The following is a 17,161-nucleotide window of genomic DNA, read 5'->3' on the forward strand; positions in this document are numbered from 1 at the left end:
ACTCCCACACTAATCTCCAGATGTATAGTTGTACTAATGACCCCATCCATCAGACGCTCCTTCATACGTCCCTGTAATGCAAACCAAACAATCTCTGAAGCTAGGAATGGATAAAGCATTATGCGCTTAAAATACCTTTTAATTGTAAAAAATAGCAAACCAATCACCTCCTCATGATGCACCTCAGGACCATTTCCTTTCCTCCGTGGGGATATCAGTGACGGTAACATTTTAGGGATGATGAACCTTAAAACGCGGTGACAGGGCAGACGGTGTTACCGCTGGGCGTTAAACAGGTATATTGTCTATTTGATTATTGGAGATCCCCACAATACTGATGTGTGACCGGTATTGACGGATCAGCAGAAGAGATGGGCTTGCTGGTAAAGCAATGATTTAATGACCTTTTGTGACTGAACTCAAGTCTCCCCGTGTCCTTCTCTCCTGCAGAACCTGTGGGGAGCGTATCTGTGACTTCCTCACCTGGAACAGTGACTGAAGGGTCCCCCGAAGTAAAGCTGATCTGTGCTGGAGCTAACGGGGAACAAACAGTGCGGTGGGAGAAGGATGGGGCAGCACTGCCCAGTGACTCTGCTTACAGCCTACTGGAGGGGAACTTGACACTGCAGATAATTCATCCTAATAGGAGTCACAATGGAAACTACTCCTGCAACATATCCAACCCGTTCAGCAGTGGTCAGGGCAGCGTGCCCCTCCGCGTTTACTGTAAGTGGCACCTGTAAGGGGAGGCCAGTGCTGCATTGGGCAGAGGGAACATTTAGGGATTTATAGTCATATGCTCAGAGAGTAAATGAAAGTGAAATGACATTGCTTGTGAAAGGGCTTCAATACGGTGTGCCGGATATTCTAACACTTTAAATGCTGCAGCGCCCTGCAACGCCTTTCTCTGGTTTGCAGACTTGTCTGGCACTGAATAAAGTCAAATATAAATGTTGCCAGCAGAACTGGGCTCTATTAGAAACCTTCTTTTTCCCTGAATAAGCCTCTTTGTCACCTTCTAATAACTGGTCTTGTTTCTCCTTTTTGTTAGATGGTCCAGAGAGCCCGAGTCTCACCATAAAATCAAACTCGGACCTCAACCCTATGGAATATGTGCTAGTGGGCAGCAACGTCACGCTGCAGTGCTCTGCTGCAGCGGATCCTCCTGCGCTGTATTCCTGGGTGGTACCAGGACAGCCGACTCTGCCCCAAGCACAGAACCTGTCACTACCCCGAATCCAGCGGACTCAGAACGGAGACTATTTATGCATAGCAAGAAACAGCTATGGGAGCATTAAGAGCAGCACCCTGCTCACTGTGTACCGTAAGAAACCACACAACCACTGTTGAGACTGTGCTGCTGGTACACATTGACACAGACAGAGTTGGTAGATGTATCAGTTTGGACCTGACAGACAGCAGGTGTGGTAGATGATGGTTGTTCCCCTGTCAGAGATATATGGGTGTGTAGCACTCCAAAAAATTGCGATACTTGCGCAATGCCGGATCTCCTGGTTCAGGGATGGCTATCTGCAGCAATCCCAGGTATACAGCAACAAGAAAGATGATCCAGGGCGCCACGGGTTTCTTTAGGAAAGAATACGTTTCGGCCTCACTTAGGCCTTTGTCAAGTGACTGAGGCCTAAGTGAGGCCGAAACGTTGCATTCTTTCCTAAAGAAACCCGTGGCGCCCTGGATCATCTTTCTTGTTGCTGTTCCCTGCCAGAGACAGGTACCCTCATTCTCTAGAGCAGGGGTGTTCAACGTCAGTCCTCAAGCCCCCACAACTGGTCAGGTTTTCAGGATATTCCTGCTTCAGCACAGGTGGCTCAATTGGCGGCTCAGATTGAGCCACCTGTGCTGAAGCAGGGATATCCTGAAAATCTGACCTCTTTGGGGGGACTTGCGGCCTAGAGTTGAGCAGCCCGGCTCCAGGGTAGCAGTACACCTGGGGACCTTCCTCCAGCTATGGCAGATGATTGAAACAAAGCCAAGCCACCCAAGGGAAAGAGTGCGTGAGTGAGGAAATGACGTCTTTTCATTACCTGTAAGTCCCTCCCCTCTATCAGATTTGTAGGGTCAGGATTGAATAGTCTGTCACCCGCAGAATGCCCTTGTGCCCTCCCACCCCCCCTTAAGTGAGATTGGGGTGGGTATGCTTCTTCAGCTACATCACTACTGGTTGGGCTGTACCTGTTGGGAAACAGGGGGGCTGAGTGCGCCGCGATGTTGTGGGGAGAAACAGGACAGGTTCACAGGTTACCTTAGTTATTGCTTGGTGCAGCGCCTCCGGTCAGCATGGATCCTCTGTGATGGCAGGGGATGACCCATACTGACAACTCTTCTTTTAGCAGACAGTAAATCACACTGCTTTATATTTTCTTGGACTTTATTGCATGCAGATCACATAACAGAGCAATTACATTCTTCCCTTCTAGCGGTGCCCTGACTCAGGCTTTAGGCCCAGGTCAGGCCTGTTTACCTCTCCTCACATCTCCTTATGAGATGGAGGGCAGATGTTGCTCACTCCACAGAGGGAGGAGAGAAAAGAGACAAGGACCCAGAATTTAGGAAAGTGACAATATTTATATCCTTTGGGGAGTGGCTGTAACTCTGACTCATAACAAGCCAGATCTGGATACTAATTGGACCACACACTGGATGTGGGGGCATATCAGTACCCACCCCTCAGGTTGGCTCTCTCTGGCTGTTGCTAAGGCCCGCCCTTGGATACTGCTGTACAATCCAAGGATACAAAAGCACACAGGCCTTATGAAGGAATTATCCCATCCACTGCCTGCACCTAACAGGGCTTACATTGGTAGGGCCCAGGAAAAGACATAGCGGCCAGGAGGCTATGCTATAGTTCGCTCTTATCCAGCTTCTCTATTAGTCAGAGGTCTGTCTCTGGAAGTGTCTCAGGAAATGTCACCTCACACTTCAATGTCCGGAATAGTGGGGTCTATACTAGCATACTGTGTATGAAAGGGAGCGGCCTTGGTATAGTGGGGTCTATACTAGCATACTGTGTATGAAAGCGAGTGACCTTGGAATAGTAGATTATGCTTTGCATGTGGAGAGAAAGGGTGTTATTCACTAAGCTGTGATAAGGTAGATCAGGGCATTATCTCATGGAGACTATCCTGAAGCCAGGGTCACGTGTGAAGTGTGAATAGCTCCATTTAGCTTTAACTCAGCCCCCTTTCCAAATCACGCCAAGTCCTATAATATTTCCTTCGCTTTATTAGAAAAGCAGCAGTAAATACAGGCTCTTGTGGATGTTATGTAGTTGTGAGTTGGTAGTTAAGGGCAGGTAAAAGGAGATGGTGTTGCCATAGGAGTGTAGCATGAAACGTACTCACTCAGCCAGAGTCAGGAAGTAAAGGAAGTGTGTACTGCTTGTCACACAGGAATAGGGGTCAGGCTAAACTACCTGTGAAAACAGACAGGGGAGAATGGGAAAGTCCAATAACTTGGAGGACTGGAGATGTTGCCAGGGCGACCAGAGTACTGGCAGAGTGGAGAGAGAAAGGCAACACAATGTAACCATTCCATCTGCACTAGGAATGAAGCTGCAGGGAAGCTTACATACAAATGACTAGCAGGCAGAGCTGCAAAAGGGAAGGGGGGTTATGCAGAGGGGGCAGAACGAAATCCTGTTCCAGGACAGAGACTCCCATTGATAATAAAATTATCTTCCATGGGAGTTTCTGATAGTGCTGCCATCGCAGTTTCATAATGAACCCCCAAAGAGTTGGGAATAGAATGGGATGTTGTATGTGTGTGTTCACAGATGGGATTAGGATGCTGTGTGTGTTAATGAGGAGGATCTGGGATTAGGATGCTGTGCGTGTTAATGAGGAGGATCTGGGATTAGAATGCTGTGTGTGTGTGTTAATGAGGAGGATCTGGGATTAGGATGCTGTGTGTGTGTGTTAATCAAGAGGATCTGGGATTAGGATGCTGTGTGTGTGTGTGTGTTAATGAGCAGGATTTGGGATTAGGATGCTGTGTGTGTGTTAATCAGGAGGATCTGAGATTAGGATGCTGTGTGTGTTAATGAGGAGGATGTGGGATTAGGATGCTGTGTGTGTGTGTTAATGAGGAGGATCTGGGATTAGGATGCTGTGTGTGTTAATGAGGAAGATCTGGGATTAGGATGCTGTGGGTGTTAATGAGGAGGATCTGGGATTAGGATGCTGTGCGTGTTAATCAGGAGGATCTGGGATTAGGATGCTGTGTGTGTTAATGAGGAGGATCTGGGATTAGGATGCTGTGTGTTTGTGTTAATGAGGAGGATTTGGGATTAGGATGCTGTGTGTGTGTTAATCAGGAGGATCTGAGATTAGGATGCTGTGTGTGTTAATGAGGAGGATCTGGGATTAGGATGCTGTGTGTGTGTGTTAATGAGGAGGATCTGGGATTAGGATGCTGTGTGTTTGTGTTAATGAGGAGGATTTGGGATTAGGATGCTGTGTGTGTGTTAATCAGGAGGATCTGAGATTAGGATGCTGTGTGTGTTAATGAGGAGGATGTGGGATTAGGATGCTGTGTGTGTGTGTTAATGAGGAGGATCTGGGATTAGGATGCTGTGCGTGGTAATGAGGAGGATCTGGGATTAGAATGCTGTGTGTGTTAATGAGGAGGATCTGGGATTAGGATGCTGTGCGTGTTAATGAGGAGGGTCTGGGATTAGGATGCTGTGTGTGTGTGTGTTAATGAGGAGGATTTGGGATTAGGATGCTGTGTGTGAGTGTGTTAATCAAGAGGATCTGGGATTAGGATGCTGTGTGTTTGTGTTAATGAGGAGAATTTGGGATTAGGATGCTGTGTGTGTTAATGAGGAGGATCTGGGATTAGGAAACTGTGTGTGTTAATGAGGAGGATCTGGGATTAGTAAACTGTGCTTGTTAATGAGGAGGATCTGGGATTAGAATGCTGTGTGTGTTAATGATGAGGATCTGGGATTAGGATGCTGTGTGTGTTAATGAGGAGGATCTGGGATTAGGATGCTGTGTGTGTTAATGAGGAGGATCTGGGATTAGGATGCTGTGTGTGTGTGTGTTAATGAGGAGGATTTGGGATTAGGATGCTGTGTGTGTGTGTGTGTGTTAATCAAGAGGATCTGGGATTAGGATGCTGTGTGTTTGTGTTAATGAGGAGGATCTGGGATTAGGAAACTGTGTGTGTTAATGAGGAGGATCTGGGATTAGGAAACTGTGTGTGTTAATGAGGAGGATCTGGGATTAGGAAACTGTGCGTGTTAATGAGGAGGATCTGGGATTAGGATGCTGTGTGTGTTAATTAGGAGGATCTGGGATTAGGATGCTGTGTGTGTTAATTAGGAGGATCTGGGATTAGGATGCTGTGTGTGTTAATGAGGAGGATCTGGGATTAGGATGCTGTGTGTGTTGAGGAGGATCTGGGATTAGGATGCTGTGTGTGTTAATGAGGAGGATCTGGGATTAGGATGCTGTGCGTGTTAATAAGGAGGATCTGGGATTAGGATGCTGTGCGTGTTAATGAGGAGGATCTGGGATTAGGAAACTTTATGTGTGTTAATGAGGAGGATCTGGGATTAGGAGGCTGTGTGTGTTAATGAGGAGGATCTGGGATTAGATTGCTGTGTGTGTTAATGAGGAGGATCTGGGATTAGGATGCTGTGTGTGTTAATGAGGAGGATCTGGGATTAGGATGCTGTGTGTGTTAATGAGGAGGATCTGGGATTAGGATGCTGTGTGTGTTAATGAGGAGGATCTGGGATTAGGATGCTGTGTGTGTTAATGAGGAGGATCTGGGATTAGGATGCTGTGTGTTAATGAGGATCTGGGATTAGGATGCTGTGTGTGTTAATGAGGAGGATCTGGGATTAGGATGCTGTGTGTGTGTGTTAATGAGGAGGATCTGGGATTAGGATGCTGTGTGTGGTAATGAGGAGGATCTGGGATTAGGATGCTGTGCGTGTTAATGAGGAGGATCTGGGATTAGGATGCTGTGTGTGTTAATGAGGAGGATCTGGGATTAGGAAACTGTATGTGTGTTAATGAGGAGGATCTGGGATTAGGAGGCTGTGTGTGTTAATGAGGAGGATCTGGGATTAGATTGCTGTGTGTGTTAATGAGGAGGATCTGGGATTAGGATGCTGTGTGTGTTAATGAGGAGGATCTGGGATTAGGATGCTGTGCGTGTTAATGAGGAGGATCTGGGATTAGATTGCTGTGTGTGTTAATGAGGAGGATCTGGGATTAGGATGCTGCGTGTGTTAATGAGGAGGATCTGGGATTAGGATGCTGTGTGTGTTAATGAGGAGGATCTGGGATTAGGATGCTGTGTGTGTTAATGAGGAGGATCTGGGATTAGGATGCTGTGTGTGTTAATGAGGAGGATCTGGGATTAGGATGCTGTGCGTGTTAATGAGGAGGATCTGGGATTAGGATGCTGTGTGTTAATGAGGAGGATCTGGGATTAGGATGCTGTGCGTGTTAATGAGGAGGATCTGGGATTAGGATGCTGTGCGTGTTAATGAGGAGGATCTGGGATTAGGATGCTGTGTGTGTTAATGAGGAGGATCTGGGTTTAGGATGCTTTGTGTGTTAATGAGGAGGATCTGGGATTAGGATGCTGTGTGTGTTAATGAGGAGGATCTGGGATTAGGATGCTGTGTGTGTTAATGAGGAGGATCTGGGATTAGGATGCTGTGCGTGTTAATGAGGAGGATCTGGGATTAGGATGCTGTGTGTGTGTTAATGAGGAGGATCTGGGATTAGGATGCTGTGTGTTAATGAGGAGGGTCTGGGATTAGGATGCTGTGTGTGTTAATGAGGAGGATCTGGGATTAGGATGCTGTGCGTGTTAATGAGAAGGATTTGGGATTAGGATGCTGTGTGTGTTAATGAGGAGGATCTGGGATTAGGATGCTGTGTGTGTTAATGAGGAGGATCTGGGATTAGGATGCTGTGTGTTAATGAGGAGGATCTGGGATTAGGATGCTGTGCGTGTTAATGAGGAGGATTTGGGATTAGGATGTTGTGTGTTAATGAGGAGGATCTGGGATTAGGAGGCTGTGTGTGTTAATGAGGAGGATCTGGGATTAGATTGCTGTGTGTGTTAATGAGGAGGATCTGGGATTAGGATGCTGTGTGTGTTAATGAGGAGGATCTGGGATTAGGATGCTGTGTGTGTTAATGAGGAGGATCTGGGATTAGGATGCTGTGTGTGTTAATGAGGAGGATCTGGGATTAGGATGCTGTGTGTGTTAATGAGGAGGATCTGGGATTAGGATGCTGTGTGTTAATGAGGATCTGGGATTAGGATGCTGTGTGTGTTAATGAGGAGGATCTGGGATTAGGATGCTGTGTGTGTGTGTTAATGAGGAGGATCTGGGATTAGGATGCTGTGTGTGGTAATGAGGAGGATCTGGGATTAGGAAACTGTGTGTGTTAATGAGGAGGATCTGGGATTAGGAAACTGTGCGTGTTAATGAGGAGGATCTGGGATTAGGATGCTGTGTGTGTTAATTAGGAGGATCTGGGATTAGGATGCTGTGTGTGTTAATTAGGAGGATCTGGGATTAGGATGCTGTGTGTGTTAATGAGGAGGATCTGGGATTAGGATGCTGTGTGTGTTGAGGAGGATCTGGGATTAGGATGCTGTGTGTGTTAATGAGGAGGATCTGGGATTAGGATGCTGTGCGTGTTAATAAGGAGGATCTGGGATTAGGATGCTGTGCGTGTTAATGAGGAGGATCTGGGATTAGGAAACTTTATGTGTGTTAATGAGGAGGATCTGGGATTAGGAGGCTGTGTGTGTTAATGAGGAGGATCTGGGATTAGATTGCTGTGTGTGTTAATGAGGAGGATCTGGGATTAGGATGCTGTGTGTGTTAATGAGGAGGATCTGGGATTAGGATGCTGTGTGTGTTAATGAGGAGGATCTGGGATTAGGATGCTGTGTGTGTGTGTTAATGAGGAGGATCTGGGATTAGGATGCTGTGTGTGGTAATGAGGAGGATCTGGGATTAGGAAACTGTGTGTTAATGAGGAGGATCTGGTATTAGGAAACTGTGCGTGTTAATGAGGAGGATCTGGGATTAGGATGCTGTGTGTGTTAATTAGGAGGATCTGGGATTAGGATGCTGTGTGTGTTAATTAGGAGGATCTGGGATTAGGATGCTGTGTGTGTTAATGAGGAGGATCTGGGATTAGGATGCTGTGTGTGTTGAGGAGGATCTGGGATTAGGATGCTGTGTGTGTTAATGAGGAGGATCTGGGATTAGGATGCTGTGCGTGTTAATAAGGAGGATCTGGGATTAGGATGCTGTGCGTGTTAATGAGGAGGATCTGGGATTAGGAAACTTTATGTGTGTTAATGAGGAGGATCTGGGATTAGGAGGCTGTGTGTGTTAATGAGGAGGATCTGGGATTAGATTGCTGTGTGTGTTAATGAGGAGGATCTGGGATTAGGATGCTGTGTGTGTTAATGAGGAGGATCTGGGATTAGGATGCTGTGTGTGTTAATGAGGAGGATCTGGGATTAGGATGCTGTGTGTGTTAATGAGGAGGATCTGGGATTAGGATGCTGTGTGTGTTAATGAGGAGGATCTGGGATTAGGATGCTGTGTGTGTTAATGAGGAGGATCTGGGATTAGGATGCTGTGTGTTAATGAGGATCTGGGATTAGGATGCTGTGTGTGTTAATGAGGAGGATCTGGGATTAGGATGCTGTGTGTGTGTGTTAATGAGGAGGATCTGGGATTAGGATGCTGTGTGTGGTAATGAGGAGGATCTGGGATTAGGATGCTGTGCGTGTTAATGAGGAGGATCTGGGATTAGGATGCTGTGTGTGTTAATGAGGAGGATCTGGGATTAGGAAACTGTATGTGTGTTAATGAGGAGGATCTGGGATTAGGAGGCTGTGTGTGTTAATGAGGAGGATCTGGGATTAGATTGCTGTGTGTGTTAATGAGGAGGATCTGGGATTAGGATGCTGTGTGTGTTAATGAGGAGGATCTGGGATTAGATTGCTGTGCGTGTTAATGAGGAGGATCTGGGATTAGATTGCTGTGTGTGTGTTAATGAGGAGGATCTGGGATTAGGATGCTGCGTGTGTTAATGAGGAGGATCTGGGATTAGATTGCTGTGTGTGTTAATGAGGAGGATCTGGGATTAGGATGCTGTGTGTGTTAATGAGGAGGATCTGGGATTAGGATGCTGTGTGTGTTAATGAGGAGGATCTGGGATTAGGATGCTGTGCGTGTTAATGAAGAGGATCTGGGATTAGGATGCTGTGCGTGTTAATGAGGAGGATCTGGGATTAGGATGCTGTGCGTGTTAATGAGGAGGATCTGGGATTAGGATGCTGTGTGTGTTAATGAGGAGGATCTGGGTTTAGGATGCTTTGTGTGTTAATGAGGAGGATCTGGGATTAGGATGCTGTGTGTGTTAATGAGGAGGATCTGGGATTAGGATGCTGTGCGTGTTAATGAGGAGGATCTGGGATTAGGATGCTGTGTGTGTGTTAATGAGGAGGATCTGGGATTAGGATGCTGTGTGTGTTAATGAGGAGGGTCTGGGATTAGGATGCTGTGTGTGTTAATGAGGAGGATCTGGGATTAGGATGCTGTGCGTGTTAATGAGGAGGATTTGGGATTAGGATGCTGTGTGTGTTAATGAGGAGGATCTGGGATTAGGATGCTGTGTGTGTTAATGAGGAGGATCTGGGATTAGGATGCTGTGTGTTAATGAGGAGGATCTGGGATTAGGATGCTGTGTGTTAATGAGGAGGATTTGGGATTAGGATGTTGTGTGTTAATGAGGAGGATCTGGGATTAGGAGGCTGTGTGTGTTAATGAGGAGGATCTGGGATTAGATTGCTGTGTGTGTTAATGAGGAGGATCTGGGATTAGGATGCTGTGTGTGTTAATGAGGAGGATCTGGGATTAGGATGCTGTGTGTGTTAATGAGGAGGATCTGGGATTAGGATGCTGTGTGTGTTAATGAGGAGGATCTGGGATTAGGATGCTGTGTGTGTTAATGAGGAGGATCTGGGATTAGGATGCTGTGTGTTAATGAGGAGGATCTGGGATTAGGATGCTGTGTGTTAATGAGGAGGATTTGGGATTAGGATGCTGTGTGTGGTAATGAGGAGGATCTGGGATTAGGATGCTGTGCGTGTTAATGAGGAGGATCTGGGATTAGGATGCTGTGTGTGTTAATGAGGAGGATCTGGGATTAGGAAACTGTATGTGTGTTAATGAGGAGGATCTGGGATTAGGAGGCTGTGTGTGTTAATGAGGAGGATCTGGGATTAGATTGCTGTGTGTGTTAATGAGGAGGATCTGGGATTAGGATGCTGTGTGTGTTAATGAGCAGGATCTGGGATTAGGATGCTGTGCGTGTTAATGAGGAGGATCTGGGATTAGATTGCTGTGTGTGTTAATGAGGAGGATCTGGGATTAGGATGCTGCGTGTGTTAATGAGGAGGATCTGGGATTAGGATGCTGTGTGTGTTAATGAGGAGGATCTGGGATTAGGATGCTGCGTGTGTTAATGAGGAGGATCTGGGATTAGGATGCTGTGTGTGTTAATGAGGAGGATCTGGGATTAGGATGCTGTGCGTGTTAATGAGGAGGATCTGGGATTAGGATGCTGTGTGTTAATGAGGAGGATCTGGGATTAGGATGCTGTGCGTGTTAATGAGGAGGATCTGGGATTAGGATGCTGTGCGTGTTAATGAGGAGGATCTGGGATTAGGATGCTGTGTGTGTTAATGAGGAGGATCTGGGTTTAGGATGCTTTGTGTGTTAATGAGGAGGATCTGGGATTAGGATGCTGTGTGTGTTAATGAGGAGGATCTGGGATTAGGATGCTGTGTGTGTTAATGAGGAGGATCTGGGATTAGGATGCTGTGCGTGTTAATGAGGAGGATCTGGGATTAGGATGCTGTGTGTGTGTTAATGAGGAGGATCTGGGATTAGGATGCTGTGTGTTAATGAGGAGGGTCTGGGATTAGGATGCTGTGTGTGTTAATGAGGAGGATCTGGGATTAGGATGCTGTGCGTGTTAATGAGGAGGATTTGGGATTAGGATGCTGTGTGTGTTAATGAGGAGGATCTGGGATTAGGATGCTGTGTGTGTTAATGAGGAGGATCTGGGATTAGGATGCTGTGTGTTAATGAGGAGGATCTGGGATTAGGATGCTGTGTGTTAAAGAGGAGGATTTGGGATTAGGATGCTGTGTGTTAATGAGGAGGATCTGGGATTAGGATGCTGTGTGTTAATGAGGAGGATCTGGGATTAGGATGCTGTGTGTGTTAATGAGGAGGATTTGGGATTAGGATGCTGTGTGTGTTAATGAGGAGGATCTGGGATTAGGATGCTGTGCGTGTTAATGAGGAGGATCTGGGATTAGGATGCTGTGCGTGTTAATGAGGAGGATCTGGGATTAGGATGCTGTGTGTGTTAATGAGGAGGATCTGGGATTAGGATGCTGTGTGTGTTAATGAGGATCTGGGATTAGGATGCTGTGTGTGTTAATGAGGAGGGTCTGGGATTAGGATGCTGTGTGTGTTAATGAGGAGGATCTGGGATTAGGATGCTGTGTGTGTGTTAATGAGGAGGATCTGGGATTAGGATGCTGTGCGTGTTAATGAGGAGGATCTGGGATTAGGATGCTGTGCGTGTTAATGAGGAGGAGCTGGGATTAGGATGCTGTGTGTGTTAATGAGGAGGATCTGGGATTAGGATGCTGTGCGTGTTAATGAGGAGGAGCTGGGATTAGGATGCTGTGCGTGTTAATGAGGAGGATCTGGGATTAGGATGCTGTGCGTGTTAATGAGGAGGATCTGGGATTAGGATGCTGTGCGTGTTAATGAGGAGGATTTGGGATTAGGATGCTGTGCGTGTTAATGAGGAGGATCTGGGATTAGGATGCTGTGCGTGTTAATGAGGAGGATCTGGGATTAGGATGCTGTGTGTGTGTTAATGAGGAGGATCTGGGATTAGGATGCTGTGCGTGTTAATGAGGAGGATCTGGGATTAGGATGCTGTGCGTGTTAATGAGGAGGATCTGGGATTAGGATGCTGTGTGTGTGTTAATGAGGAGGATCTGGGATTAGGATGCTGTGTGTTAATGAGGAGGATCTGGGATTAGGATGCTGTGTGTGTTAATGAGGAGGATCTGGGATTAGGATGCTGTGTGTTAATGAGGAGGATCTGGGATTAGGATGCTGTGTGTGTTAATGAGGAGGATCTGGGATTAGGATGCTGTGTGTGTTAAGGAGGAGGATCTGGGATTAGGATGCTGTGTGTGTTAATGAGGAGGATCTGGGATTAGGATGCTGTGTGTGTTAATGAAGAGGATCTGGGATTAGGATGTGTGCGTGTAATGAGGATCTGGGATTAGGATGCTGTGTAATTTGTCCTGCCTCCTGTTTCCCATCGCAGAGTTTCCCATTGGGGACCCGTCCTGCTCAGTAGCATCGATTGGCAATGACACCGCTCTGCAGTTCGGGTGCTCCTGGTCTGATTCATATCCCGAGGTATCCCTGGTTTTCGTGGGGCTCCCAGACAGCAGCCCTACAGCGTCTCGTCTTAGTGTCAATACCACCAAGCTCACAGGACTCAGCGGACAGACTGTCACCTGTGTGGGGGCTTATCGAGTTCCTGCCCAGAATAAGAACTGCACCATCATCCCAGGTATACAGGCTGCACTCTCCTGCAGCGCAGGCTGCACTCTCCTGCAGCGCAGGATGCACTCTCCTGCAGCACAGGATGCACTCTCCTGCAGCGCAGGCTACACTCTCCTGCAGCGCAGGATGCACTCTCCTGCAGCGCAGGATGCACTCTCCTGCAGCACAGGATGCACTCTCCTGCAGCGCAGGCTGCACTCTCCTGCAGCGCAGGATGCACTCTCCTGCAGCACAGGATGCACTCTCCTGCAGCGCAAGCTGCACTCTCCTGCAGCGCAGGCTGCACTCTCCTGCAGCGCAGGCTGCACTCCTTTGTAGCTCTACTTGATGTTGTCCTGATGTAACTTTCAAGATTAAAATGTTGATAAGATAATTGTTCAGACGGGATAAATCCCAAGATGTTTTAATTCTGCAGTCCAAGCCACATGTTCTTTTATTTTGTTTAATAGGTTTGAAGCGGGGGCTACCGGCACCCCTTATGGAGGTAAGTCTCTTGGGAAGCAGGGGATCCCTGGACCTGAAATCAACGCTGTTCAGAGACCCCCTGCTGCAAACATATTATTAAAAAAAATAAAAACCCATGTCGCTTGGCGTGTTTCCTTTAAGGAAGTGCTTGCAGCACCACTAACGAACCTATTAAGCAATTACTATTAGTGTAGTTCCAGATTAAGTTTGATGGGCAAACATACTCCCCCTTCACAAAAGCGGAAGTAGGGACGGGACGGGTAACTGAAGGCCATGAACCTGAAATCAGTGGGGGGAACAGGAGACTGGGAATCCTGCTGAAAGAATCTTTTGAATATCTAAAATTCAGCAATTTACAAGGTCCCAGACAGCATGGGTTTAATGGGGGAGATTGTGTGAAACACATCGAATTGCTGAACTGGGTGACTAAGGTAATAAATCGGGAGGGGGCAGTAGGTGTATCTAGATTTTAGTAAAGCCTTTGACACTGTCTCGCATTGTGATTGTGTTCCAATGTGGTTGAATGGGTAAGAGATTGTTGCCTATTCCTTAGAGCAGTGTTTTTCAACCAGGGTTCCTAGGAGCCCTTGGGTTCCCGGGGCATCTCTAAAGGGTTTCCTGTAAATTGTACCAAATACAGAAGAATTTACAATGCATCTGATCTCAGACACGCTATCGGAGGGTTGGGATTCCTTACAATATGCCTGTCTTCAAGCACTCCTAAATCTTTCTCCATCAAACATTTCCCTAATTTATCCCCATTTAATTTGTAAGTCGCCTGTTTATTCTTGCATCCCAAATGCATAACCTTACATTAATCTGTATTAAACCTCATCTGCCATTTACCTGCCCACGTTTCCAGTCTCTCCAAGTCCTTCTGGAGAGAAATTACATCCTGCTCTTATTCTACTACCTTACACAATTTAGTATCATCAGCAAAGATGGAGACTTTACTCTCAATGCCAACCTAAAGGTCATTAAAAAACAAGTTAAAAAGCAGGGGTCCCAGTACCGATCCCTGAGGTACTCCACTCACGACTTTAGCCCAACCTGAAAAAGTTCCATCTATGACAACCCTCTGTTGTCTGTCCTTCAACCAGTTTTCAATCCAGGTGCATGTATTTTTACCGAGTCCAATTTGCTTTATTTTGTACACCAACCTCTTGTGTGGAACCGTATCACACGCCTTACCAGGAAGTGTTGGATAAAAACATACAGTAACTCTATAGAGATCTTCTCTTCAGAGCGTATGTGGTTATTTTGACGGACTTTTTCAGTACCGCCACTGGTGATGGCTGTTCTGTAACTCCACCTCGGTTTTTATAGGAAAGAATGGTTTTGTTGTACCTCGGCACCCCCTCGTGCTCTAGTCTCTCTTTTGCTCTAAAAAATGCTTCCTATCGGTAATTTATTTGTTTAACCCTTTGAGTGCCTTCTGGCACTTGCAACCGCTCAGTCACGGATAATGAAAGGGGAGGAGTCCCTAGAATAAAGAGCAATGTCTTTAGAACGTAGATTCTACGTCATGAGGCCCCTGGAGCGCCAGACCCAATGTGTAGTATTTCCGTCCATAGGGCACTCAAAGGGTTACACAAAGTCAATACAGTAAAGTAGGTAAGTGCCCCAAACTTAAACATATACTCTATAGAAGGGGAACTCCGAGACAGAAGAGTTTATAATCTAATAATGGCACGTTTAACATTTTCATTGTCACAGAGGCCCCCGTGAACTTGGCACTGGAGCTGAAAGCATCTCAGAGGGCATCAGGTGAAACCATAGTCGCCTTGAACAGCAAAGGACGTTTTAACCCAGTCAGCGTGCAATGGCAGAGACTGGACAATGCTTCATCCACCCCTCTGAGTGCGGCGGGGAGGTACAACATCAACCCAAATGGCACCCAGCTCACCATCTCCAACTTCTCTCTTCAGCAAGATTTGGGAAGCTACATTTTCATTTGCCACAACGCCCTGGGGTCGAAAAACTACACCTTCAACCTGACAGGTGAGGGGGGCTGTGTTGTCATCTCTGCGTGGTCACTCTGAGTTTGGGGGCCATTCACCAGACCATGAAATACAAAGTTATTGTGACTCCACCTCCCCCCTATGTGCTCTGTCATTGTGTAACAAATAGTTACGGTATATTTTCTCCCAATCCGACATCAAAGGTATTTACAGACCTCTAACAGGAAGAGTATAGTTATTAGCGGTTGTTGGAGCGTTTGTGTCCAGTTATTTGTGATGCGGAGGTTTATAGTCCTTGCAATATGTCTTGTTTATGCGGTGCTTCATCACTATGTGCATATTTTTCTGTGCATCTTCTCACATCTCTCTGTTTCTATCGGCATGGCAGGTCCCTCTACCTCCAGTTTCAACGTTGTACGAAGCACAGATGGTCAATCTGCCGATTTATCATGGACCGTACCAGAGGGCTCTGTGGTCACTGAAGTTTTAGTACAGATGCAGGGCACACCGTCAGCCCGGGCTGCGGAGACCTGGGTCACGGTGGCAAACCTGACCAGTGACCAGTTCAGCTTCACCAAAGGGAATCTCCAGCCTAACGGCTCTTACTCCTTTAGACTGCTGGCCAAGGCTGGGGATCAGCTGGGGGATCCTTCCCCCACAAAGAGCATCTTCCCACGTGAGTGTGATTACCTACATGCCACAACCTGTGGGTAATATGTATAGAATTCAATATAAAATGACCGAGATGTCTTTACCCCCCTTGAGTCAGGAGGCTAACATCTTTGATTTGTAAGTACTGTACTTTGGATTCGGAGGGGGGACTTGTCCTAATATGTGTAGAGCTACAACATGTCTCCCGTCTTTTCTCTCCATGTAGGCTGTAAGTGTGTGTACATAATTAAGTATTTTCAACAAAAAGAAGTGTATGGGTAGGGCTGCTCTGTATCAGTTGGGTGAGGAGGCATATTGTTCCATCTGATAACCAATACAGCGACCACATGCTCCTTGATATTTATTCTGGGTTACTTGGCACAGATAATGACATCTAGGGGACATCACAAGGGCCTTCAGCATAACAACCCGTTCCGTGAATGTACTTATTTATAAAATATTTTACCAGGAAGTAATACATTGAGAGTTACCTCTCGTTTTCAAGTATGTCCTGGGCACAGAGTTATAATGACAAATACATGGTTACAAATACATAGTATTTGAATGTCACAAGGGCACTGACAAGGTTCCATTGTTCAACTGGAGCATGCACCACACATGGTCGTCCGGTTGTTCTTTGGCCCAAGTCACTTGTTTGTGGCACAACTTAACAGGCTGAGTTATTGGAAGCTGATCCCAGCCTGATTTTTGGTTGTGAAATAACTGGATGCAGAACACGTGGATATGGTAGTCGAAAAAGAGATGATTTATTCAGCTGATAAGTCATTACAGGATATTTGTTGCAGTGTTGTGCAAAACCAGACCAGCCCTATGTACAGCAACTATCCAATAGGCTGAAAGATATGGTATTTATATATTTACTAGCCCCCCATACCTCAAGGACCGTGCCAGTCAAGCAGGCCCATTTTTCTTGCAGATGGCAAGCAACTTCCATGCCATGTCAGCAATATTTCATGTGGTGTCGGCAGACAGACACAATTCCTGTAGATGTTGCCCTTATGCATGAAACTTGAATACCATCCTTCATCTGGTCAATTTAGATCCTTTGCACGTGTGTAACCAGTGGTTTGAGTATTGAAGACACACTTGTGTCAGCTTTTTCTTGGAAAGGCACTCTTGTCTGGCCGGGCATCTCCCTCGCATGTTGAAGAATCCCGTGGCATGACTGCTCTTTGACTTCTCAGAGAATCGGCAGAAAAAACAGGAGCACAAGAGGGCCACAGAGGTCTCCTTATCAAACTGCCATGTAGACCCTTTATAGCATGGATATAGAGTAACCCTTTCATATAGGTCATCTCCCTGTAGCCTCCACAAACCTTCTCTTGCTGCTGATCTGTTGGAAATGATGATCGGAGTACTCACCTTCCAGATATGG

The 17,161-nt window shown here is 46.5% G+C and overlaps 1 protein-coding gene across 1 annotated transcript in view; it reads left to right on the forward strand.

Moving 5' to 3' along the window:
- VSIG10L (V-set and immunoglobulin domain containing 10 like) overlaps nucleotides 1-17,161 on the forward strand; it is a 37,114-nt gene that overhangs the window by 15,286 nt on the left and 4,667 nt on the right. The window contains exons 3-7 of the mRNA XM_075606321.1: nucleotides 451-726; nucleotides 1,052-1,324; nucleotides 12,444-12,695; nucleotides 14,870-15,154; nucleotides 15,503-15,790. Of these exons, the coding sequence (XP_075462436.1) occupies nucleotides 451-726; nucleotides 1,052-1,324; nucleotides 12,444-12,695; nucleotides 14,870-15,154; nucleotides 15,503-15,790 (1,374 nt within the window). The remainder of the gene's footprint in view (nucleotides 1-450; nucleotides 727-1,051; nucleotides 1,325-12,443; nucleotides 12,696-14,869; nucleotides 15,155-15,502; nucleotides 15,791-17,161) is intronic.

This window comes from Ascaphus truei, chromosome 6 (genome assembly GCF_040206685.1).
Source record: "Ascaphus truei isolate aAscTru1 chromosome 6, aAscTru1.hap1, whole genome shotgun sequence".
NCBI classification, from domain to species: domain Eukaryota; kingdom Metazoa; phylum Chordata; class Amphibia; order Anura; family Ascaphidae; genus Ascaphus; species Ascaphus truei.